Source organism: Canis lupus, chromosome 16 (assembly GCF_048164855.1).
Source record: "Canis lupus baileyi chromosome 16, mCanLup2.hap1, whole genome shotgun sequence".
In the NCBI taxonomy this organism is placed as follows: Eukaryota; Metazoa; Chordata; class Mammalia; order Carnivora; family Canidae; genus Canis; species Canis lupus.
This window is the reverse complement of record NC_132853.1, coordinates 59857955-59883288: the sequence shown is the minus strand read 5'-3', so window position 1 is coordinate 59883288 and position 25334 is coordinate 59857955. Positions and strand designations below refer to the sequence as shown.

Sequence of the window (25334 nt, the reverse complement as noted above, 5' to 3'; positions counted from 1 at the left end):
TTTTGTTTGTTTTTTTTGTGGGGCCCATGAGCTAATAACGGTCTTTACAATTTTAAAGCTGACACTAAGAATACACAATAGAGACTTAACGCGGCTTGCAAAGCCTGACATGTGGACCGTCTGGACCCTAATAGAAAACACAAGTAGGCCACCGTTTGGGAGAAGCTGTTAATGTGCAGGAAAAGAATATGTAGTTAACAAGCCGATAGAGGGGGAGAAAGGAGTAAAACTGCTAAATCAACCCGAAAGAGGGGAGCAGAGGGAGAGAAAAGAAAGGAAGATGGGAAAAAAAAAGAAAAAAAAAGAAATGGGGGAAGAGAAAAAAGCAAAAAGATTTCAAGTATGTCGATTATTACACTAACTATAAAAAGACTAGATACTTCAATTAAAGTCAGCAATTTTGAGTCTAAACCTAAAACCAAAGTCAGCTACATCTTGCTAAAAAGATACACTTTCGATACACACAAGACTCAGAAACAGATATCAGAATACATGCTTACATATATACAAGGATAAAAGACACACATCCTTGCAAACCCTAATCAAAAGACAGCTACACAACTATCCCACAAAGTGGACTTTTTTTTTATGGTGAAAAAATTTATATTTAGATTTATAGCCGGCTGGACTCAGTTTAGATGATCCCAATTTTGTTGGCAACATCCAAAGCATCATAGTCAGGAGCCAGTCGAACATATGCTTTCTTCTCTCCATCAGGCCTGATCAAGATGTTGATCTTGGCCACATCAATGTCACAGAGCTTCTTCACAGCCTGTTTGATCTGGTGCTTACTGGCCTTGACATCCACAATGAACACAAGTGTGTTGTTGTCTTCTATTTTCTTCATGGCTGACTCAGTAGTTAAGGGGAACCTGATGATGGCATAGTGATCAAGCTTGTTTCTCCTGGGGGCGCTCTTTCGAGGCTATTTGGGCTGCCTTCGGAGACGCAGGGTCTTGGGTCGTTGGAATGTAGGTGATGTGCGGATCTTCTTTTTTTTGTGACTGTGCATGCCTTTCAGCACCGCTTTCTTAGCTTTCAAAGCCTTTGCTTTGGCTTCGGCTTTGGGAGGGGCAGGGGCTTCCTTCTTAGCCTTCGGTGCCATCTTCGTGAGAGGGCCCACAAAGTGGACTTAATGGCAAAGGCATTATCAGAGATGAAGAGTGGCTAATTTGTCCTTCTAAGGTCCTGAAGGGCAAAGTGTAAGGTCAACAGGGGGAATGGGCTTTTAATGTAAAGTTAAATGGCAGTAAATTGTCAAACTTAGTTTCTGAACAAGAGGAGGAAGGTGAGATGTATGTATCAGCAACTTCTCTAGCAAGGGGACTGGTCATAGGCAAGCCCAGCACGGCATCAGCCAAAGGCAGAACAGGGACTTGGGTCTGCACACGGAAAGGGATGATCCCAGGAGCACGAGGACAACCTACAGTTGGACAATTAGGGACCAATGTGCCAAGGGCCCCAGTAAACAATGGAGGCTTTCAGACTTGTAAAACCTCTCCCGGTAAGAAACGCATTTTGCACGGTGACCTAATATACACATGCATGACCACATGTAAGTATACGTATTCAGATAACAGAAGTAAAGAATACTCATGTTACTAGGAAAACAATATTTTCTTTTTTCTTTTTTTTTAATGGAGGCTGTGGCTTGCCAAACTGATTTCACAGCCACTAATAAACCATGACCCGCAGTTTAAAAACAGAGACTTAAATGACGCTCTTGTTAATTTCTCCAGGAGGCTATCAGCTCGAGGTTATCAAAATGATTGGATGGTGAACATAGCTCCCCAGGGCTGTTAGAGTTTAGAAAACCACACAATTCTACCTCTAAATAGCTGGCTGATTTTTATTTTCAAACCCACACAGGCAGCTTGTTTTCTAATGATTTTTAAAACTCTGTACTAAGTCTTTAAATCAAATAGTTTATGTGTGCAGCGCTGCTACCCTCGGCCCCTTTCGTTCTGCATTTAATAGCTCCCACAGATTAGGAACCTGCTAATCTTTACTTGGGAAGCAAATGGCATCAAAGAAAAATGAATTTTAAAATTCTGAAGGAAAAGGAGTGATGATTTCCACAGCTCAGTGGTGAGCAGGAGTTAATACGCACTGTAGATAATCTACCTTTTACTGAATTTATTACAGAATGATAAGCTACTGCTCATCCCTAGAGCCAGCCAACAACTCGAAGGACTGGGATGAGTCCCTCTGGAGGCTGCAGACAAAAATCAAAGGCAGACATGGGATCCAAGAGAGGAAAGGAACAGGATCCCATTTGCTTATTCAACATGTTCGTGACACAATGAAAACAGATTGTTTTTATTAAACAGCACAGGTTCCAAAACTCTTAAGAAATAAATCTGAGCCTGAGTTTATTTTTGAAGCGTTTCTGAAAAAAGCTGATTTTCTTTGGACTTCCTAGTGTCAAGACTCATCTTCAGATAGACCCTTTCCTGAGAGCTACCGTTACAGGGCCACGTGGGACCAGTCTCCAAGCAGAAATCTCTGGGAAGCTGCTAAAAAGCCTGTCATGCTTGGGAAAGTCAGCTTCTAAGATGAGGGGAAGGGCAGGTGGCTGGTGGCTCCATTGGTTAAGCATCTGCCTTGGCCTCAGGTCACGATCCCAGGTCCTAGGATTGAGTCCCATGTGGGGCTCCCTGCTTGGCAGGAGTCTGCTTCTCCCTCTGGCCCCCCACCCCCTGCTCATACTCGCTCTCTCAAATAAATAAAATAAAATAAAAAATAAAAAATAAAAAAAAAAATAAAATAAAATCTTTAAAAATACCTAAACAAAATGAGGGGAAGGGACAGAATCCAGATGAATCCCAGGAAGCACTCCCTCCCTGATCCAGATGAATCCCAGGAAACATTCGCCTCTGATCCAGACGAAATCCTAGGGAATATTCCCCTGATTCAGACGACTCTGGGGAGCATTAACCCCCTGATCCAGATGAACATTCCGCCCTGCCACCCCCATCCAGATAAATCTGTGGAAGCATTTCCCCCTTGATGCATTCAGCTACTTTTTGGTTGTCTCTCCAGATGTCTCTTCTGGAACATGCTGAGGCGCCCTCGCCAGTGAGCTTCTTTGTAAAAACCTGGTCTACAGAAGGTAGAGAGAGAGAGGCAGGTGGGTGAGCAGGGAGTGGAGGGCCAGACCCTGCCTCCTCGGCAGTAAACTCGAATGTAATGCTTCTAACAGAGATGGCCACCAGCCTCCCCTGGTGGCTCCGGAGCTGATGAGCATCTTTCCAGTCTCTGTGGGGATGAAAACGACAAGGTCGCTCCAAGCCTGTGCTGAGCAGGACTACTGGTAGCCGTGCTTACATTCTGTTTCTTCCTGTGAATATATCAAAATATTACAAAAACAACAGTTTCCCAATACAGTCAGACTGTGTTTGTTCTTGATCTTCTAGGCTGGTTTTCCTGGCAGAGGTGCACTGAACAGATGTCAGCTCCAGCTCCTCCTCCTCCTCCTCCCAGGTACCTGGTGGCCTGGCTGAGACCAGTCGTTCCTTCTACACCACAGACGTCCCCTCATTTCGTTTTGTCCGTGTCTAATCTGCCCTTGGAGACCAGACACCCTGATGCATAAAAGTCATGCCCATCTCCCTCAGAAGACCTTTCTTTGTACGTCCCCAACCATAATTAACCTTTCCTGCCTCTGAGACATCTGCGCCTGGATCTGCAGAATATCAAGTGATTCTTCAACATTACACACAGCAGCACAGAGATAAGGGGATGGGACTGGACAGACCCGGGTATGAGTCCCCAGGCTCTGCCACTCATAGCTGTGTGACTTCAGGCATGTTACTTAACCTCCCTGAGCCTTAATCACCTTACGTATACTGCCTAACTCCACGGGGAGATAGGAAAGTGGGATGAATTAACACCAAACAGGTTAGCACAGAACCTGGAACATACATAGTAGGGGCCCAGGAAATACAGCTGTTCCTCCTTATTTATTACAAAACCCCCAAAATTTTAAGGTAAATTAAACCCCAAATGCTGGAATTGCCCCAGTAACCTGAACTCTTAAGATTAATAGAAAAGATGCGACAATTTTATGAGCAATCTAGGTTACGTGTCGCACATTTTCACGTGTGCAGCTTAGAAGCTGGTCACACATCTGAGAAGCACCGACATGCCAAGTACACAAGGAACTCAGCAGCTCAACGGGAAGATGACAACCCAGACAGAACAGGCCCTCTCCGTTCTGAACGACTGTCCGCCCATAGGCGTCCACTGACCACCCACTATGCACTGGCCTTGCTATCCGGGCCCTCAGCTCTGACGGAGGGGCTTGCGGGCTAGTGAGCACAGGCCATTCTTGTTAACGATTCCACGGATACGACCCTGAGCCCTGCTGCTGGATGGTAAGCTCCGGGGACGCCCGCCAGTGCACTCCTACTATCCATATCCTTCCCATCAGCATCCCATAGCACCTGAGGTGTCTGTGCAGCTGGCACTCAAACACCTATTGATGGACGGCATGGAGCAGCAGGTATTTCCCTGTGGCCTTGCTGTGGCCCAGGAACTGAAATTGGAACAATCCGGCTCCATCTCTGAAGCAGGTACTGACAAAGATACCTCGTGCCTCAGTTTCCCGTTCGGTGCAGTGATCTGAGTCAGACTCTGAGAAGTGGCTGTGAGCCCATGAAGTGCTCCCAGGGCAGCTGTCCTTGTTCTAGAGACTAGAGACTGAACCCCCTTCCTGAGCCTAGAGCATCAGGTGCACCTCTCGAGGCTGGCATACTCGGGTCAGAGAGGGCAGTGTGATGCAGCCACCAGGCCGCGTGGGGCCAGTGGATTCGGAGCTGATGTGGGCTCTGCCATTTGGGAGTGACTCTGGGCACGTCCTTCTTTCTTGGTGTCCAGAGTTTGACTCCCTAGACTGCTGTGTGGACCAGAGCAGCTGATACCTATCAGGGCCACCTGAGGGCCGGGTATTACAAGGCTTGCGGGGTCTCACTGACCCCAAGTGGGCTGGCTGTGCAGACACAAGTGGCCACACGGTGCCTGGTCCTGTGTCAGGCAAAACTGTGACTGTCCTCTGTCTGATGGTATAGTGCCAGTGGCCACGAGGCAGGAGAGGGGGTGCCGTTGCAGAGTGGAGTCTCAGGGGGCTGCCTCTGGGAGAAAGGCTAAAGGGAGGAGCAGGTGAACAAAGGAGGGGAGAGTGCCTGCGTGGACGTGCGCAGAAACGGCCCGTGGCACCGGCTGGGCCTGAGCCCACCGCCCGTCCTCCTGTGCTGCGTATCGCCTGGCTTCCCCCTGGCACCACGCCTACCCTCAGCTAAGGAGAGCTGCCTGCAGGGCTGGCTGCGGCCCGGATCTCCGCTCGCAAGGGCATCCATTAGAGACTGGCAGACACACATTTTCTTTAGGACACAGGAGGGCACCAGGGCACCAGGCGGTGAAGACAGGAAATCGGCACCGCAGACCTTCAAGGCACCACGCTGTTTTGTTTGTCTGGATGACAAAGGCCAGGATGCTGGCGCCACAGTGAAGGAAATGGAAGCCCTGTGTGTGGTATGCAGGCGCCCCAGGGAGGCCTGGAAAGCTGCTCCCGTTGCCGCTCCCCCGCGTGGCGGCTCAGCACAATCTCATCTCAGGGCCCGGCCTCCATCAGGCCAGTCACAACTGAGAGGGAGGCCGTGATGCGGTGTGTCCAGCACACGGGGGACCCAGCGCCCCGTTCTCCCGACCCCAGGGGATCTGAGGACGAGGCCCCCGGGCAGCCCTCCGGGTGCAGCTGACTCACGACGCCCCGGCGGGCACCCGGATCCGCGGCTCTCTACTTCGCAGCAGCCCTGCGCTTCCGCCACTTACTCACACTCTCCGCCGCGCCGTCGTGCGGTCTCCAGGGGCTCTCGTTCCCACTCCGTCTCTAAATTAGCTTCCAGTGAGTCATTACTCATCCTCGCCGTGACTGGCAGGCGGTCATGAATTACTGATTTTTCACCTTCAACCAGCCGATACAATATATTTATGTTGGAGAGAAAGGTACTTTTTGAATGAAGACTGGTATCTTTTGATAGCTTTCCTTTCAAACCTAACACATTTGTACGATTCCGACCTGACAGCAGAGTAAATTCTAATCACAGCTACTGAGGCTGTGTGGCAGGCGTGGGTGGCCGCAGGCCCTTACGCCCCTGCGGCCCCCGGAGGACGCTGGTCTGCGTCCTGGTAGCACATGCTGTGGGCGAGGGTGACGGCGTGGGTCAGCTGCCTGCCAAAGCCCTGCTCCCACTCACCCTTGTCCTGAGACAAAAGACCGGCCCACCCTGCGCCTCAGGTGCCCCATTGTTAGAGTGTGGATAATGGCAGGGCTTCCTTTAGAGTTTTCTAGCGAGGACCACATGAGTTAATACGTGGAGAACCCTTAACACAGCACCTGGCACCCAGCAGGTGCTCCATAAACGTTACCTACTGTTCTTTTTCCTGATTCTTAACCAGGATCATGGGTTGCCTCAAGTTTGCAAGCAACAGCTCATGCCCTCCTCTGCTCTCCCCAGGGCACAGCTGAGACCGGAGCTCTGACACATGGAGACCTCAGCTAAGTTAACCAAACACTCAAACTGTTCAAAGCAAAGCCAACAACCCCCACCCCCAACCCAGCTTCTCCCAGCTTCCGCTTCAGCCCGGCACCCCGGGCCCAGCGGTGGCCGTGCCGCCACAAGCGTTGGAGGGAGCAGGGCCCAGCGACTCACTTTATCCCAGACACAGGGCTGTTAGCTCCTTAAAATATGCTGTTGACACAATAGATGTTAATTATGAATAATTTTTGGTACACTGTGCGCCTCCAGTGATCAGAATGCTAACGAACAGCCTCGTGCAAGAGGCTCCCCGTCTCCCCGATTCCCTAGTGCTTTCTGAGCGCCCTAATATTTCTAGCGCTGTTTAAGCGTTTCATTACTTTGTTTCAGGGCTGAAAAATGTCCCTTAATTTCCAAGCACGGATCTTATTGCCACTCTCTCCGAGGACTCCGAATATAAATATGTGCCGCAGCAGCAACATGCTTATTCATCAGGCTGCTGGGTTCGCTTAGATAATTAGAAATTGGGGGTGCTCAAGGAAGGCTCGCTCTAATTTACTTCCCGACGCAGCAGCTTAATTAGAAAACAAATTCCTTCCCCAGCTTTAAAGATTGCGAAGTAATTATAAGACCTACACACCGCCCATATCTTCTCTCTGGTCTTGTGTTGAGACTGCAAACGACACATGTTTTGCACATCTGACAAAAGGTGGCAGAAGCTGGGAAGGGGTTAACACTCGCTATCCTGGGGAAGCTTATGCTGAGCAGTCGCATGGTGGCAGCTGCTGGAAACAAACCACATTTATTATGGAATTACCACGTAGCAATTTGAAGTACGAAACCTTTCCATCAATCTCTCCAGTGAAGGCAAAGAGGCCCATGACGCGAATCAGGCTGGGCTCTGACTGGCGGCAACCAGGGAAGGAACGACCCCGACCCCATCGCCCGCCACCCGCCTTTCTGACGGTGGCGGGCAAGGCCAGTCTCCCAGGTGGGGCGTGGGCCCCCTCCAGCCCCCACACCTGCCGCTCCTGGTCCTGAGGCTGTCCCTGGCTCCAGGCTGTCCAGCTGCAGGCCAGGAAGGGGCCTCAGCTCACTCAGAGCTGCACAGGGAGGAAGGACAGCTTCCAGGGAGCAGCAGGCGAGGGTGTGTGGGCGTGGGACGGGGCCTGCCAGCTTGGTCCCTTCACGCCACGCAGGGCCACTCGCCAGACCTGTGCCAGGACGATCCTTCATACACAGAGCAAGCAGGGGGCACAGGTGCACATCGTTCTTATTTTCTGCAGGTCGTTAAATTAAGGGAAGAAAACCCAATAACCCAAGCCTGTATTCTCCATTTCACTCTGCATTAAGACTTGTCTCTCTTGTCAGATGGCTACAGTGACCAGAGTCACTGTCAACGTAGAGGTGACAGAGAGGTTCTCAGCGTACAAGAACCACCGCGTGGTGAGGAGAAACCAGAGAATAAAACTATGCAAAACGAAGGGCTCCAAATCTTTAAAAAGCTACCAAAACTGTTAACGTCAAGTTCCAGCTCACCTAAGTTGGTGTAGGGCCAGGAACCGCCGACATGCGCCATGTCTGCGCAGCTCCCACCCTGCAGGTAGCACACACATGCTGCCTTCCGTGCTTCCTTGCCAGGGGGGCTTCCTCCCTCCTCCCCCAGCATTCTACGGGGATTACGATTCTGTTCAGAAGGAAATGCTAAGGAATAAATGAAACAGGGCCAAGGAACTGAGCAAAAGAGCCAATTCCTGTTTGGTCTTATAACTGTAACTAAAAATAAGAGTTATCCTGCCCATTAACCTGGACCCATGACCAGGGCACCCAACGAGCTGCATGGGACGCCCACCTAAGGGCCTCAGTGTGGCAGGCGGTGGCCACATGCGTCCCACACTGGAGACACAGGGACGGGGCAGGTCAGCTTTAATGCAGACGTGACCCCAGAGCCCAGAGTCCATGGCTCTCGGAAAGGACAGCGGTCACAGGAAGTGGGGACATATAGGAGCACCACCCAGAAGGCCACCTGGCTCTCCCAGGTATCACCCGGCAACCGCCCCATCAGCTTCCTCAATATTGTATAACTGTTTTATGAAAACGTCCCAAACTATTAAAAATTTATATATTTTGAAATATTCTGTGGCTTCTCCAAACATAAGCTACTTACAAATTCAAAAAACCAAAACACTCACGGTCCCACCTGAGGCAGAGGCGAAGGGGAATGCTGAGGGGGGTGGACGTGTGTTTCGAGGTGCTGCTTGGAAGCCCCCAGCCCCCAAGACAGTCTGGGGGGTGGGACATGGCTCCTGAAACAGGAAAGCCATCCGGCTGAACCTGAGCAAGGGGACGGGTGTCGACACTCCACACCCACCCAGAGTCTGAACAGTGACTCTCGACCAGCCAAACGATCCACACGAGCAGGAGCACTGAACTAACTACTCACGACTCCGTTTTAGGAAAGTTTTGAAAAATATGACCAAAAAACCCCATAATTCAAAGGCTTTCCACAAATCAGCTGTCGCCCCAGGAGTGTGGTATCTGCCTGCTTGGAGCACTGGAATAAAGGACCTGGGCGCAGGTCTTGCTTTCAGAGTGACCTCTGGGCTTCTATGTCGGGGAGGTGATGCTGCTCACCTATGGCACACTAGTGACAACGGCACACTGGTGACGGCACCGCCCTGGAACGTGACATGCAGAGGCTGGTGGGGATGCACACGGGAGCCTGGCTGGGCCGGGGCTTCCACATGAGCAGACCGGCCAGATGCCTGCAGTGCCTCTCGCACAATGGCCTGCGTCTGCGTGGGAGAGGGGGCCCCAGGCTGTGCCACATTCAGCAATACTCATCATCCGGCCCTCTACAGCCTGGGCAACGTCTCCTGTGTGGTTTCATGTCCTGATGGAAGGATTTCACCTTATACTTCAATTAAAATACAACACAACACAAAAGCCCAGTCTGCAGTGTGGACTGTGGATTTAGCTGCAGGACCAGGGATGACATCACTGTCCGTCCTAAAGGCTCGGGGGCGGGGGGCAGGCAAATGCACTCTGGCCACCAAAGCACCACTGGGGTCTTGATGAGACCCTCAGCACCTCACAGGCGAGTTCCAGGCCGAGTGTGCACAATGGGTGGGGCACATGCAGAGGAAGGGCGTCCAAATGGCTAACGGACACTGGCCGTGTCCCACAGGAGTGGCTGCTGGAGCACGGGGCCGACGCAGGAGAGAGCCTCGCAGGCCTCGGGTGCCGGCTGGCAGTGGCATAAACCACTCACCGTGCCGTGCCCCTCACGTCACCTGTGCGGTTCTGAGCCACGGGACAGGTTGACCACAGGCATGATGTGTCACGTCAGCAGTGCCGGCAGGGCCCCAGGCCCAGTGCAGTGAGGGGAGGTGGCTGCGTACCCGGGAAGTGGGAGCCTGACAGCCACCAAGACCAAGAGTTGCCCAGGAGGATAAGAATCCAACGAGATACTCTCTCCAGGAATGCTCTCCGAACACAGAAGCCACAGCGGCCTGGACGGCGCGACTTGACGGGCATGTGCCATGTCCCTGCCTCACCGGGCAGCCACACTCAAATCCACAAGCACTACTGGGGAAAGGTCTCAACATTAATAAACACTCATCCTGCTGCCCCAGGGAAGGCGGTAAGGGGCCGGGTGCTGGAGGGGGTGCGCCCAGGGGTGCCGTGTCAGGCCGGGGCAGACACGGGTGAGGGAGCGTGGGGCCAGGACTCGGGCTGCGGCCGACCACCCAGCTCCGTCTTCCCCCTCCGTCTACACCCAGGAAGCACTGTGAAGGTGCTGCTGTCCATGCCCAAGCTCCCCGCGTCCAACCAACCGCGCAGCACCCCTGGGTGCAGGAGGGAGGTGAGAAGACGGGGCACGTATGCCTGCGGAAGCTACTGTGTGCACCCACGCCCTCAGCGCCGGCCAGACGTAAACCTGTGTCTGTGGGAAGGACAGTGGCTGTTGCAAACTCCGACGTCACGAGTTAGGGAAAGAACGCCTGATGAAAAATACTAATGTCTTAACGTACAAGGATGTTTACTTCTATTTTCGATCCTCATTAACCAGTCTTCATAATGCGGGTGTAGCCTGCTCCCCAAACAACAGGCACCCCAGTTTCCTCCCACCCCGGCCTCTCCAGCCGGGCCGTTCCTGCTGGGCCTTCCCCGAGTCTTCCGACCTACCTTCCCTCGCACGGTTTCTTGCTTCCCCCTGTTATGTATTAATTTTGTTTTCTGTACTGTCGTATAGTCAACTGGCTTCTCTGGGTGTGTGGTTCTGTGACGTCAGCACGTGCAGATGTGCATGGTCACCCCCCACCAGGATACTGAACATCCTTTCACCCCACATTCCCTCGTACTCTTAACCCTACAACCAGAGCCCTGTTCTCTGACCCGATAGCTGCGTCTGCTCCAGGATGTCACATGATGCAATCACAGCGGGTGTCTACCCTGGAGCCGCCGTCTGTCCTTCCATGTGGTGCTTCTGGGGTCACTCATTCACGTGGTCATGTAGCAAACGTCCCCCCGTTTCCTGCTGGCTGGGCCCCACTAGGCCATGCACATTTTGCACCTTCATTCACCCCAAGGACATTCTGGTTACCCCACTGTTAGGTGGTGATGACCAAACCTATACCAACAACGTTCACGCATGGCGTCTTGCGTGGAGCGTCTCATTCCTGCAGGATGAGTGTCCGGGAGCGGGACCATGGTCTGGGGGCGTGCCCTTTTGTGGCATGGTCACCCCGCTCGCCACGGCAGCAAGGCCGGTGGGAGTAGTGGGCACCCCCCCTCGCCCGCACGGTGTCGTCAGCCTTCTGTTTCATTAACCCACTCCCGGCTGTGGCGAGCTTTCTTGTGCCGGCTTTCATTTGCATTTCCTCGGTGGTTAATGACTCTGAGCATCTTTCCACGGGCTTATTGGCCATCCTTAAATTCTCTTTGGTAAAGTGTCTTCAGACAGTAGGTCTTTTGTCCATTTTTGAATCTGTTTTTTTTTTTTTAATTTTTGTTTTGAGGTATCTTTATATACTCTGGATACGAGTCCTCTGTCAGCTGTGTGGTTTGCAAATATTTTCCCCAAGCCCGTGGCTTGTCTCCTCACTGTCTGAGCAGTGCTTTTCAGAGAGTAAACATTTTAAATTTTGATGAAGTCCAATTTCACAATTTTTTTCTTCTGTGGGTTGTGCTTAGGGAGTCAAGCTGCTGTGCACATTTTACAACTGAGAGAGGGACAGGACGGGAGTGGTTGTCCTGACACAGTCTGGGTACGGGGCAGCCTGCCTGTAGGAGGAACAGACTCCCTGGAGGCCCGGCTGCCCCGCTGGCCCTGCCACAGAGTGCAAGATGCCACCAGGAAGCACAACTGAACGGAATGCCACGTTCCTCTCCAGTGAAATCAGGAGGTTTAACTAAATAACTTTAAAAATACGTATTTTTCATTTATGTGAGCTTTAATAGCTCTTTTTCCTCTGGAGAACTCAGAACATGTGGTACTGTTGCTCCCGCGTGGCTCAATGAACACGAGCTGAGTTCAGCTGGGGGCGGCCACAACCCTGCTAGGGGACTGGGGGTGCACAGGGCAGCAGGCACCCGGCCCCCCCGGGTGGAGAACAAGCGGGATGCCACCCAGCACACAGACGCTGGGTTCACGCCCTGCCCGATGGGGGAGGCCACACGAGTCTGCCCCATTTGCAGGCAGGCGGGAGGTACAACATCAAGACAACATAAAGCAAGGCCTCTCCGGACAGGCCACCAGGGTGACCTCCCTGTGGTAAGACGTACCTCTGCCACAGTCTCACTGGGTAAGGCTGGAGAACTGGTCTGGATGCAGCAATGGGAGTACAGGTAACGGAGGGAAACAGGTAACGCGACCGGCACGCTGCACTCCTGAGCCGCCTCTGTGATCTCTGTGATTCCGACGAGGAACCCACATAAGCCGATAGGTTGACCAGACCTCAACTTCTCTAATTTTTAGAAGTTTTTTTCCACGTGATGTTTCTCAAGGCTTATGCTTCTTGCTTAGCATTTGTAAATGGTTTTTGGGGTCATGGCCCCGGGAGGGGAAACTGGCTTAGAATTTGGAGGAGCAGCGGGGGTGAACCGGGGCGCCCGAGCGCACAGGCCACTGCAGAGTGGAGTGAGCCTGCCAGGGACGTGGGCGATAGGGGAGCACTTCAATGCCCGTGTGTGCTACAACGCGGTGCCCCTCTGCTTCCTGACCATGAGAGGGGCACAGCGGGCAGGGACCGCACGGGGGGCAGGGAGAGGGGACGCGCCAAGCAGGCCTGCGCACCATCACGACAGCTGCTCATCACAGTCTGAGAAGCAGCGGGGCGGGGGCCAGCCGCTGGGTGCTGCACTCCACTGCACCTACAGAGGAAGGCAGACGGCAGGCTGGCCGCCACCTCTGCAGGAGACCCCTGCCAACTGACGACACCCGTCTGCAGTCCCTGCTTCTGGCCACTGCAGCTTCCCCTGACCGACGGAACACGGCTGGCTCCCCTGCCTGCAGCCTCAGCTTGGGTCTCCCGCTCTGGTGATGCCAGCTCGCCTGCCTCACCTGTCGGTGCACCCCATCCCTGCAGCCCTGCCCTGGCCGTTCTAGCAGAGGCTTCCACGTCGCCGTCAGCCGGGTGCCGGTTTTGTGATAACCTGGACCTACTTGCGAGCAGAGGAACTGCCAACCCTCTCCACCCACCCCGCCAGCGCCGACCCTGCCACCATAACCCATCCCGCTCATGAACAAGAGTACTGTGATGTAGACCAGACTCATGGTCTCATGATTTCCTTAGATGCGGACTCAAACCCTGCATGGAATAATTACACTCAGTGAATTGTATTGTTTGTAGGGGCTGTGGTTATAGTCTCTTGGTTCTTTATTTTACAGGCATCCCATGTGTCTATATTCTTTTTTTTTTTTTTCCATGTGTCTATATTCTTGTAGAAAAATTTAAAAGATGGAAGGAAACCCAAGTCCGTTAACCCAGCCCCGCCCCCTGTGCTCACCCACTCAGATCGAACGACAGACCCACCGTTCCGTGCCTGTGTCACCCGTACTCACACAAAGCCGTGTACGGTTGTACAACTACCCGTCGCAGCCTCCCACATGCACTCGTCTTTTCCCACCAACAGCACGTCGGGCAGACTGTCCTGCGCCAGCTGAGGTGGAGCTGCCCCAGAGTGCACAGTCCCTGGCAGGACCCATCCCCTCCTGCCCGCGATGGGACGCTTAGGCGTAATGTTCTTGCCTATTTCCCTGCCACAGAGACAAGGAGTTTTCCAGGAGAGAAACTGAGAAGTGTATTTGCTTTTCTTACCTGATTTAATTAAACTCAGGCCTCAGCTATTCTCACTCATGATTCTGTGTATGAAGACTTAGAAAACTAGTATCTTGTATGTTAATTCTAGAAGAAATGGTTTAGGAACAACTACCAGATGAACCGGGATGAGTCAAGGCAAGTCGCATGAAGACATGCACACGCACACGCACGCACGCACACCCAGCAGGCAGGTCAAGTCTGGAGCTACAGAGGCGTTCGGACCCAGGGAGAGCCACAACTTGAGGCAGCCGGGCCGTCCATCCACCTGGAAGGACGAGGCGATGCCACACAGCACTGCTAGACTGGACCTCGGCATCTGCCCCGACAAGGAACACAGACAGGGGGTGGAGCGGGGGAGCCTGCAGAATCTTACAGAGGGGGCCGGGGGAACCGGGTGGGCGTGAGGCCACGGCCCGGCTACGGCAGACCTCCGGGGGAAGCCCAACGCTTTGCTTCGGCTTTGTGTCAGGAGCGTTCAACAATGTTGAATGAAAGTATTCACCATTTATTCAAGTTCTTTTAATGTGGCCGCACATGGGGCCATGTCCTACGCTGATCACCGGTGCAGGGGTCACAACACAGCCTCTGCCAGAGACGGAAGGTGCACGCTCACACATAAGAGAACTGTCCCCGCGCTGACCGGAAGTGCCCCCAAGAACCCCCCTCAGGCCCCGAGAGCACAGCTTAAAAATCTTACTTACTTTTCTATCAAATCCAGTGTGACCCCAGGCACCAGACTAACGCATTTCTGCATGCAGAACCTGCCGGGAAAGGAGAGAGAGTGAGTCACGCTGAGGGGACGTTTAACAGGAAACACAACAGTCCCCCCAGGGACATGAGGGCATCTAGGCAGGGGTGGGGGTTGTCGTGCTGAAAATGCAAACCCAGATTTTCCTAATCCTGGCACCTCCCAGATTTATGAAGAACACCTGACTGCCAGCCTGTCAGCGGAAGGAGAGAAACCTGACACAGGGTCCCTGGGGAGGGGCGCAGGGGAGACAGGAAAGGAAGCGTCCGCCCAAACACTGCACACACTGGCTTCTCTTCCCCTTTTTCCTTTCTTAAGAAAGCAAGCTGGGGGGCACCCGGGTGACTCAGTGGTTGAGCGCCTGCCTTTGGCCCAGGGTGTGACCCCGGGGTCCTGGGATCAAGTCCTGCATCGGGCTCCCGCAGGAAGCCTGCTTCTCCCTCTGCCTGTGTCTCTGCCTCTCTCTGTGTCTCATGAATAAATAAAATCTTCAAAAAAAAAAGAAAGCAAGCTGGAGGGAATGTCAGCAGGACAAGTATGAATGACCTCCGGGCACACACAAAAAGCGGGGGAGGGGGTGGGGGTGAAGGGGGCGACCCAGAAATGTGAATTCAATGGTATCACTCGGAGATCACGAGATCACACAGCTGACCCGTGCACCGAGCCGGGGGCTCCCGCAGCTGCCCGGCCAGACAGCAGGCACTGACCAGGGGGCAGGGAGCCGGCCCTCCTACGCCCTGTCCCGGCTGCTCGCACACAGCAGGGCAGACGCAACAGCAACACTGAGGAAAAAGGCAACGTAGAGCTTCTGGGGGCCGGCATGTGAAGTGTGTTAATTCACCTGCTTCACAGATTAGGCTCCAATAACCCCTCCAACACGGAGCAGGCACAGGCAGGTATCACACCTATGAGGAGCACTTCTGTGCGTCACTACCCGGACACGGGGAGGGGACGATGGTTGGAGGAGGCCGGGGGCCCAAGGCGGGGGACGGGTATGAGCACCAGGCTGCATTTGGGGAGGGGAGGGGAGGGGTGACACATGCGCAGTGGCCAGATAGGAAGGGTGACAGAGAGACCGGGAGGGATGTGGCCGTGAGGACACGTGGCTCCCAAGGGCGGCCTCCAGGGTGAGGATGGGGAGCTGGCTGCCGGGACCCCCCAGGCACCTGGCCGGCGCACTCACAGTGTCCGGGAGCCAGGCCTCACCCGCCACCCGCCTGCTGGCAGAGACGAAGTTATTCTCCTGGTTGTGGCCGCCGTCACAGGTGCTCTCTTGTTCCCCGAGCAGGAGAAACAGAGCGGCGGTCACACCTGCCTGATGGAGGCAGCCCCTCTCCCACAGGCACACAGCTCGATGCCTCCACGCTCCTCCAGTCGATTCCACTGGAAGCAAATCCTGTTTCCCCCCTTCCATCCATGCCGCAGCACGTGCCGCTCCTCGGGCAGGTTCAGGTAAATCAGGATCTCTCAGGGGACACAAATGATCTCCAGGAAAGGCATTTTCCAGTCTGATTCTGGGTCCTGTGCAAACGGCGCCCCTTCGTCGTTCGTCTTACCTTACCTTACCTTAACCACTGGCACTGCTGGGTTCTGCTGACAGCAGGATAATTTGTATCAGACTGGTCTTTTTATCAATAATAATAATAATCAGCTCTGGACAAAATACACAAAACCATCAGGTAAAAGCACCGACAAGCAAACAGGAACATAGGCAGGAACAGAAGGGATGTGACCCTTGACAGCACAGCTCAGGGCGACTCCACCCCTACCCACGGGCACACAGCGCACGGGGGCAATGAATGCTCCACTCACTGGAAGGCGGCCACCTCACCAGGTGACCCCTGCCCTGCACACGCAGGGGGCGAGGCTCCCGGGGGACCCACGGAGACAGTGCCCGGAAGGCTGCCCTGAGATACTCAATACCTGCTCCCGGCCAGACCCGCCACACAAGAGGGGCTCCCCCTACACCTGGCTTCCACTGACCTCCCAGGGAGTGGGGGATGGCGCCTCTGTGACGACTGCGCTCCAGGACTCGGAGCCACAGCCCAGCAGTCAGCGCAAAGCCCAAGGACACCAGCCCCGCCACCGAGGGACCACCCGATCGCTTAATCCACCTGCAAGCCCAAAGCCAGCCGCTCCCCAGGGTTTAACTGTCACACCCACAGTCTAAAACCAAGAGGTAACAAAACAGGAAAAACAGGAAAAACAGGTAACAAAACCAGATTCACGGCTGGCCAGATTTGGGAATTAGCAAATAGAGACTTTAAGAGGGTAATTTGATTATGTTTGAGAAATAAGCATTTTAATAAACCTACTGAAATATAAAGTTCTATTAAATAAGAAAATTAAAAACAGGGACAGCCTGCATTAAAAGAATCACAGTATGGTTCCAGGCGGATCAGCCACTGATAATCCACAAATATGACTCCAGCCAATCCTATCAATTCCCTCCGCACCAGAACTGACGAGCACGGGTTTCTTTTCCGCACTGTGCTTCCCTCCCCCTGCACGAGAGCGTCACGGGCCCAGGAGAGGCCAAGGAGCACGCAGAATCAGAGGTGGTGGACGGGGCCTCTGACGTCAGTGACCATGATGACAAACACAACCGTGGGACTATTCAGGGTGTGCTATGTGGCGCTGGCGCTCCCCAACAGGCACCTGATCCCCGCTGACCCCCCAGGCCAGGCTGCCTGGCCGGGCACTGTGGACACTGGGGCTGGACCATTCTCTGTCAGGGGGCGGCATCCTCCTCTCGGCCCACAGGATGCCAGCAGCACCCGACCCTGGCTGTCACGACCAAAGACGTCTCCCAGGATTGCTGAGTGTCCCCTTGGGGACAGAGTCACCGCCGCCAAGAGCCACAGCCCCAGGCCAAGCACCAGTACCTCACATCTTTCAAAAACAGTCTCTCTGCTCCCACACTTGCCTGCCCTGCCTACTCCTCTACAGAGCAAGCCTCTTAAGAGGTAATGTCAAGAGAAAGTGTGGAATTCAGTCACTGTGTCTGCCTGAAGCCGTCCAGAGGCCTCCAGCCACTCAGAATGACAGATAAAGTCCTCACCTTTAGGCCTACCGAGGAAGGCCCTGCAGGATCTGGCTCCTGACCACTCTGCCTGACTTTACATCCTCATGCTAACCCCAACTCACCCTGCTCCCTTCCCCAACACTTGCTGTTCCAACACACCAAGCACAGACCTGCCTCAGGGCCTTTGCACCTGCTGTTTCCACGGCCTGCAGTATCCTTGCCCCAGAAAACTGTTAAGATTTAAGCCTTTGTTTTACCTAGATTTCAACCTCATTTCTCATTCCCTGATGTTGAATTATGTAACTGTTTCTATATTGTCCTTACCGTGGAAGGTACGGGGGTGGGGGGGTGGGGGGTGGGAATAAAACGACTTCTCTCATCTTGTTGATCACTACAACCCCAGTGCCTAGGACGGTGCCTGCCACAGGTTCAGGTACCTAAGAAACACCTGTCAGTGATGACATTTTGATGGATTTCTAATATTTCCCCCATACTCTTCTTTTCCTGTCACATGTGAAAGCAAGTAGCTTTGAGATTTTATGAAGAACAAATTAATGTTTAAAAAACCCCAGCTCAGAGCAGCCCCGGTGGCTTAGCGGTTTGGCGCCACCTTCAGCCCAGGGTGTGATCCTGGAGACCCGAGATCGAGTCTCACGTCGGGCTCCCTGCATTGAGCCTGCTTCTCCCTCTGCCTGTGTCTCTGCCTCTCTCTCTCTCTCTCTCTCTCTGTCTCTTAAAAAAACAAAACAAAACAAAACCCAGCTCAGTAACCCAATGAAGTATCACGTGTAACTGCTCAATGCTGTTTCTCTGAATGGAAAGACGTTACGCATCTTTCTAACTAACAACATGTATTTACCGTAAAAAATTACAAGTACAGAACATTACAAGTGGAAATTACCCCAAATCCTAAGATAACTGTTGCAAAACTTTGCATCATTCCGACAGATTTTCTTCTAGAATAAAAGGAAATCACCGCCCTTTATTAGGGCGGTGATTTCCTTTAGTAGTAGCATTAGTAGCACCCAATGGGATGGGCCATCCCCACTGGCCCCCCACCCCACTGCACACACATGGCCATTGTTCCCAGGGCCCACATTTGGGTTTTAATTTTTTCCATAAGAGATTACTGCCATATACGTCACAGCTATTTTTCTAAACATCCCCCCCCCCAAATATTTTCGAACACTCAACAAAGTTGGGAGAATTTTACAGGAAAGGCCTGTGTCCCCCAACCTGGGTTCCACCATTAGCCTAGGACTACGTGGGCTTTATCAAGCCTCAGTCTCTCCCTCGATGAATCTGCTTTCCTTTGGGTGCAACTGAAGACCCTGTTCACTCCCCTCGAGATTCTTCAGCTCTCGCACCTACCTCGCAACACTGGCTTGTTGTTTTTGTCCTTGTGAAACCACACACACCTTCACATTCAGCAACTTCTGACAAAGGCACACACCTGCGCGACCCGGACTCCTACAGAGACACTCCCAACATCCCCGAGGGTGTCCTCTTGCCTTTCCCGGGCAAGTCCGGCTTCTTCCCATTCCCCCAGAGACAAAGTCCCTTGTGGTTCCTCCCCTGACTTACTGCTCTGTTCTAGAACTGCACAGAAGCAGAGTTGTCCAGTGTGTACTTTCTGACGGGTGTGGAATGACATATGTCATTTGAATTTCTTTGATTAGTTCTGAGGTTAAATGTCAGTTAATAATTTTTGAGTTCTTCATATTTTTCTTTCGCTGGTTGCCTGTTCACGTTCTTTGCCTTTATTTTTATACTGGGGTGCTCATCACCTTACAGATTTTTAAGAGTGTTTTACACATAAATAGAATCAACATTTTGTTACATGTTGCGCCATTTTTCACAACCTGTAACATTACAGTTGATCTAAAACCAACAAGGGTGCCGAACCCCCTCCATGCAGACAAAAAAACCACATGTAACTTGACTCCCCCAAAATGTAACGATTAATAGCCTATGGAAGCCTCACTGATGACAGTTAAGATGCATTTGTGTGTGAATTATATACTGTATTCTTACAGTAAACTAGAAAAAAGAGAGCATTAATAAAGTCATCAGCAAAAGTATAGGACTCACTGTCCTGTATTTACTGAAAAAACTGCATCTAAGTGGACTCCGTGCAGCTCAATCCCACATTGCTCAAAGGTCAACTGTATATTTTAAATTTTACTTTTTTCCTTGCCCTACAAAATTTAAAATCGGTGTTTAATTGTCCCAGCTGATCATTTTCCTAGTACTTTTGTGATTTTTTTTCATATTTGAGTCTTCATTATATTTGGAATTTATTGTATGTGAAGAGGGAGGGATTTAAAAACTTCAAGTGGTGAGCTGTGTGCCTCAAATACCAGATAGTGAATGATTCATTCTTTTTCTGAATCCTACATTCTGATACACACAGATCCTGGTTCTGGAACAGGATCTCTGTTCTGTTCCATTGACCTGAAGTTCCACTCTTATTTCAATTGGACCTTCAAAATGCACTAGTAACTGGTAGGTTTTTCTTTCATAAATCTGTTTTCATTTTTAAATTTTCATGGCTATTCTCAAACATTTGTTCCAGCTGACCTTTAAAATCAATTTGTCTATATTGTGTTGAATTTATGGTTTAATTTAGGGAGAATTTATATCCTTAATTTACTGGGTCTTACCATGTACTCATGCGACCAAGTCCTCCTTTTATTCAATTTCCTTTCATTTCAATCAGTAAACTTTTATCGGATTTCTATACATGCACGCGGTGAGTTCTGAGCCAGTTCATGTTTGTCACTGTCTGTTATTGTCACTGTTATAAATCAGATTCCTTTCCTTCCCAGTATTTCCTTGCTGGCTATTTTTAATATATAGGAGGGAGAATATGCTTTAAACAATTATTGTGGAAAAAAAAAAAAAAAAAAAAACAATTATTGTGGGATCCCTGGGTGGCGCAGTGGTTTGGCGCCTGCCTTTGGCCCAGGGCACGATCCTGGATATCCGGGATCGAATCCCACGTCGGGCTCCCGGTGCATGGAGCCTGTTTCTCCCTCTGCCTCTCTCTCTATCATAAAAAAAAAAAAAAAAAAAAAAAAAATTATTGTGAAAAATACCCTATGAGAAAAACATAAAGCTGTGGATAGGAATTGAAGCAATAATAAAGTCAGTACGACGAGCACCCAGGGGAAGAAACGGTACACCCCCAGGTCTCCCGGCCTCGTGGACCCAGGCGCCTGCCATCAGGAGGCAGCCCTCGCCGCGGTACAGATAGCTTTCCGTGTTTTAACTTTTTTTTTTTCTTTGCAAAGCTGAAGTTCAGATCACACACCAATAATGCCAATTTGACTTCTCCTTGGAAGACGTACACCTTTCACGTTGATTTCTCATTTAATTATGATATGGACTCGCATTTCCAGAATAGTGTGTTGAGTGAACTAGAGTCCATACACGCCCTTCTCCCGGTGCTAATCACGCTGTCGGAGACACAGAGGGATGAGGGCAGCTGGTGTGGAAGAGAAATCTCACACAAGGCAAGCAGCCTTCTATTTTTGTTACAAGTTTTTATTAAAATTCATTTTTAATTTTATCAAATAACCTTTCTCCTTTCACTCATTAATATGATGAATTATATTAATAGGCAGCCTAATGGAAAGTCACCAAAGCAGCCCTGGAATGAAGTTCACTCTTCTCTTCCTGCACCGCAGGATCCTAGCTGCTAATGGCTTATTTCTAATGCAATGGTAGTGGCTGTGTGCACCTGTGCCTGCACACCTATGCGTGTAAGTGTAGGCATGCACACGTGTGTGCCTGTGTATACATACGTATGTGCATGTTGCTGTGTGACCGTGTGCCCATGCGTGTGCACATGCCCCATGTGTCACGGTTGGTGCCCAGCTGCAGTAGCCTCTGGATCAGAACCCAAAAACGTGCCCGTGGTGAGGTGTGTTATGTGCTCACACACTAATGTGTTATCGCCTGCTGCCTTCCGTATTCCAAGAGCAATTACCTGTATGTTGAATTCTCATTCTTCTATTTGTCATGCTTCTCATTTTTTATTGTTTTCCATTTCCTGTAACACCTACTCACTGGTGCCCGATTTTAAGGTCACTAAAATATTAGAATTAAATTTTATTTCTGAAATCTTTTCCTTCCCTTTGCTAGTTGTCTTTTCATGTTGATGCATTATTTTGTCATCTTAATATTTATCTTTTCTTTTCCCCACAGAGACGATTTTTATATAATTTCATGGAAGGCACAAAGCACATGCTGCCTCCTCTGCCCAGAGACACAACAGCCTCTGGTGATTCACAGGCCCTTTCTGGCCACAGCCAAGGCCATGGGGACGAGGGTACACGGGGAAGGGGGCCGGAGACTGAGCGCCATAGAAACTGCTGAAGCACAAGATGTAAGAGTTTCCACGCTCAGGAAGATCCAGGGCTTCCTGGAGCCTGGCGTGCCCCCTGGAGGACTTGCTCTCAGCGTGCCCATGCGCCTGCCCCTGGTCACAGCTGGGACACAGAGAAAGGACCTGAGGAGCTCAGGCCCACGGCAGGTGGTTATTCAAGTCTCATGTGCATTCTGTGTTCTGAGCAGAGGTTGAGCTCGGTGGGAGAGATGGGCTGGGCACTGCCCTCACGGGTGGCACACGGTGCCTCCTGGAGCCCCCGACCAAGATGCCAGGGAGCTCCCACACCTGGATCCCGAGGCCTCCCCCACATGAGGCACCCTGCCAGAGATGGTGGGTTTGGACTATCCCCCTTTTAAAAGGAACTTGGGGGTACAGCTCAAAGGAACCATAAACACACTTAAAACAAGCAAATTCTTCAGCATTTCATCCAATTCAGTAGATTTCAAAAAACAAACCTCACATGAAATCAGTGAATCAATCACCTGGTATTTGTAACTAAATTAAAAGTCTGCCATTTGGTATCACTGGGTCCTAATTTACTCACTTTAAATAGCTGCTCTTCTAAAGATATAGAGCAGCTTACTCTCCTGAGGAGCGTCCGGGCTGGGAACGAGGACAAGACACAGGTGCAGCTCAGGAGCTGCTATTTCGGGGCTGCCCTGCTTCTGAAGCAAGCCCGCTGAAGGCAAAGCTGATTATTCCATCGGTCAGAGGAACACAACACCCCTTTCTCTGAGCATTCTGCTGCGTGAGGCAGGGAGCTGACCCGACGGTCTCCTGGCCACAGGCCCAGGGCCAGACACCCAGGGCCCCAGAAGCACCTGCCGGGTATAGGAGCCTGGCACGCCATCGGACGCAGCTTTCAAGGGAGCAGTGCGGACTTCACAGGGGTTATTTTTAGTTTGGAAGAGATTAAAATGTCAAGACAAGTGTGGTTAAAAGGAAAATGTCATTTAAAAAATGCATAAATATTTAAGGTGAACATCATGTCAGTAGTTTACTAAAAATAAGCCATAAAAACAAAACAATGAAGCAAATAACAATTATAAAATTGGGGTGATAAGCACACGGGGATTTATTAGTTTCTCAACTGCTCTTCAGAATCGCTGGAAATTATCTTGTGATGAAGAGTCAACAGGGAAAGAGAGGGAGAGTCCCTACACACTTTCCTACACTGATGAGGAAAACATTAAGGCAAAGATCTAATTGTTCTAAACCTGAGCGGCTTGTTTCCATTTCGGAAGAATGTGGAACTCTGAGGGAGGACCCCTCTTCCCCCTGGCTCACCCCTGTGCTCATGAGCAGCTGCCTCTGGTGGAGAAGCCACTGTACTAGGCTGCAAAAGCAGAAAACCCACCCGGAGGAAGCCCTGCTGAGTCAGGAAGGGGCCACCTCGGAGGACAGGCACCCAGGGCTCCGACCCACTCACCCGGGGCCCCCACGAGAGCCGAGAGTCCCGCAGCACAGCTCTGATTTAGCAGGCTTCTTCCAGTGCCGTGGAAAACCGGCCAGCGATGCAGAGGGAAGGTAAAGGACGCCAGTTGTGGCTGTGATCCCGTGAGGCCTGGCACTAGAGCATCATGAGAAGACGGCGCTCCATGGCCAAGAGGGAAGGTTTTTCACGAAATTCACCTGTTTGTGTTCACACACAGCACCTGGGGCTTATCCATCTTTGTCTAGGATAAAGGGTGGCCTGTGGCAGACACAAAGTTAAATGTAGGGAAACATCAAGGGATTCTTTTTCATTAAAGAACCAGACACTTAAATTACAATTGTCTACCATGTTTATTCTTATCCTGTTTCTTTCCGGCCCCTCCATGTGCTCTCTCTGTATTAAGAAGCTACCCCTTGACCCTAGTCTGTCCTTTGCATCCAGAAGTTCACTCTAGGGCCTGTCGGGGCCTGTGTTCACAGCATGGAGGAGACACAGGCCACACAGTCTCCGTGAGTCAGGTCGGGAGGGTGTGCAGCACCAGGCTCCTTCCCACTGGCCACCCACTGGCAGCTTCACAAGCGCTGACTTTACTTAAACTCACAAGCCACTGATATGCAGAGACAAGCAGAGCTCGCCAGCTACACGGGCGGCTTGTCATGGGTCACTTTAGAGTCAGCCAGTCCCTACTATGGGCACGGAAACCGATGTCACTGCAAGACGCTGCTGAAACCGCTGCACGCCTGGCGGCCCCGCACCAGGTCTGAGTCTACTCTTGAACACACGTGACAGAAGAAACGGGCTGGAAGGAGTCTCAGAGATTCCTGGAGACCAGGATGGACGTACCAGCCCTAGGTTCCTCCTGTAAGTGTGTCACAGAGGCCTGCCCCAAGTCACACACACCTGAACTTCCTTCGTCCTGAAACCAAAACACCTGTCTGCATGACCACAGCTGGGTGTCGGGTCAGACGTCCAGTCCCCTGGGCTGTCCAGCCCGGCAGCAGGGAGCTGCTTCTCCAGGCTTCTGCTGCAGGCGAGGCTGCTCTGTGTCTCGTAGGGAATGCTGAACTTCCCAGGTGCTGCCGAGCTCCCAACCGGGGCCACGTGGAGCAGAATCTACTCCTAAAATACCCACAGGTACGAGCCTCTTTTGAGTAAGCCCCTGTATTTGAAATCTGCCAAGTTCTAACTCTTAACAAAATCTGAATTGTTTCCAGTGGCACCAGGTTAGCTCGTGGGGAGGGGTGCACAGTGTGGGGACGAAGGAAAGTGGTTGTGTGTGCACGGTGGGAGCTGCGAGCTGACAGCAGGGACACAACAGGACAGACTGTACCCCTCCAGCCACCACACAGCACATACCACTCCATGGCCGCCCTGCCCAGGATTACAGCACCACTTCCTATGCGACTCCTGCGGCCACTTACATGCTTGCCATCATCATCCCATTTCTTGGGGGAGAAGGCCGAGGTTCAGAAGGTCCTGAAAACACCCAGCCAGCTAGTCGGCGGACCTGAGTGCCCTCCAACGGACCCACATGCCACGCATGCCCATGTGGGCCAAGGCGACTGAACCCAGACTCAGAAGTCGAACTCGCTGATTCTTCTTGGGTATCAGGAGAGAACATGTCCATCAGGGAAAACAGGACAAAGGACAGAAGCAGAGGACCCCTGGCTGTGCAAGGGAGGCCCAAGGGCCGGGCTGGACACTGATGGGATGGCCCATGGGACCCCAGGCAGCAGAATCAGGAAAGAAATGAAAAGCATGCCCATCCCATTCGTCTTTGCCAAATGCCTCGCAGGACACCACATCCCGAGTCCCGTCCTAGCCTGGATGGCGGCTGACACGCCAGTTGGCCAACAGCTGTGCGCCCGG

The 25334-nt window shown here is 51.8% G+C and overlaps 1 protein-coding gene and 1 long non-coding RNA gene across 5 annotated transcripts in view; one reads left to right on the top strand and one right to left on the bottom strand.

The window, feature by feature from the left end:
- The window catches only part of RPTOR (regulatory associated protein of MTOR complex 1), a 333077-nt gene that overhangs the window by 121401 nt on the left and 186342 nt on the right, over window positions 1-25334 (bottom strand). For 3 of the 4 annotated variants that reach the window (XM_072781924.1, XM_072781925.1, XM_072781922.1), the window contains exon 7: window positions 14566-14625. The exons of the other annotated variant lie outside the window; for it this stretch is intronic. In XM_072781924.1, the coding sequence (XP_072638025.1) occupies window positions 14566-14625 (60 nt within the window). The remainder of the gene's footprint in view (window positions 1-14565; window positions 14626-25334) is intronic. 4 annotated transcript variants of the gene reach the window in all.
- On the top strand, window positions 20077-22554 carry LOC140607280 (uncharacterized). Its single transcript, XR_012009388.1, has 2 exons — window positions 20077-20142; window positions 21847-22554. It is a non-coding gene; the product is annotated as an uncharacterized lncRNA (long non-coding RNA).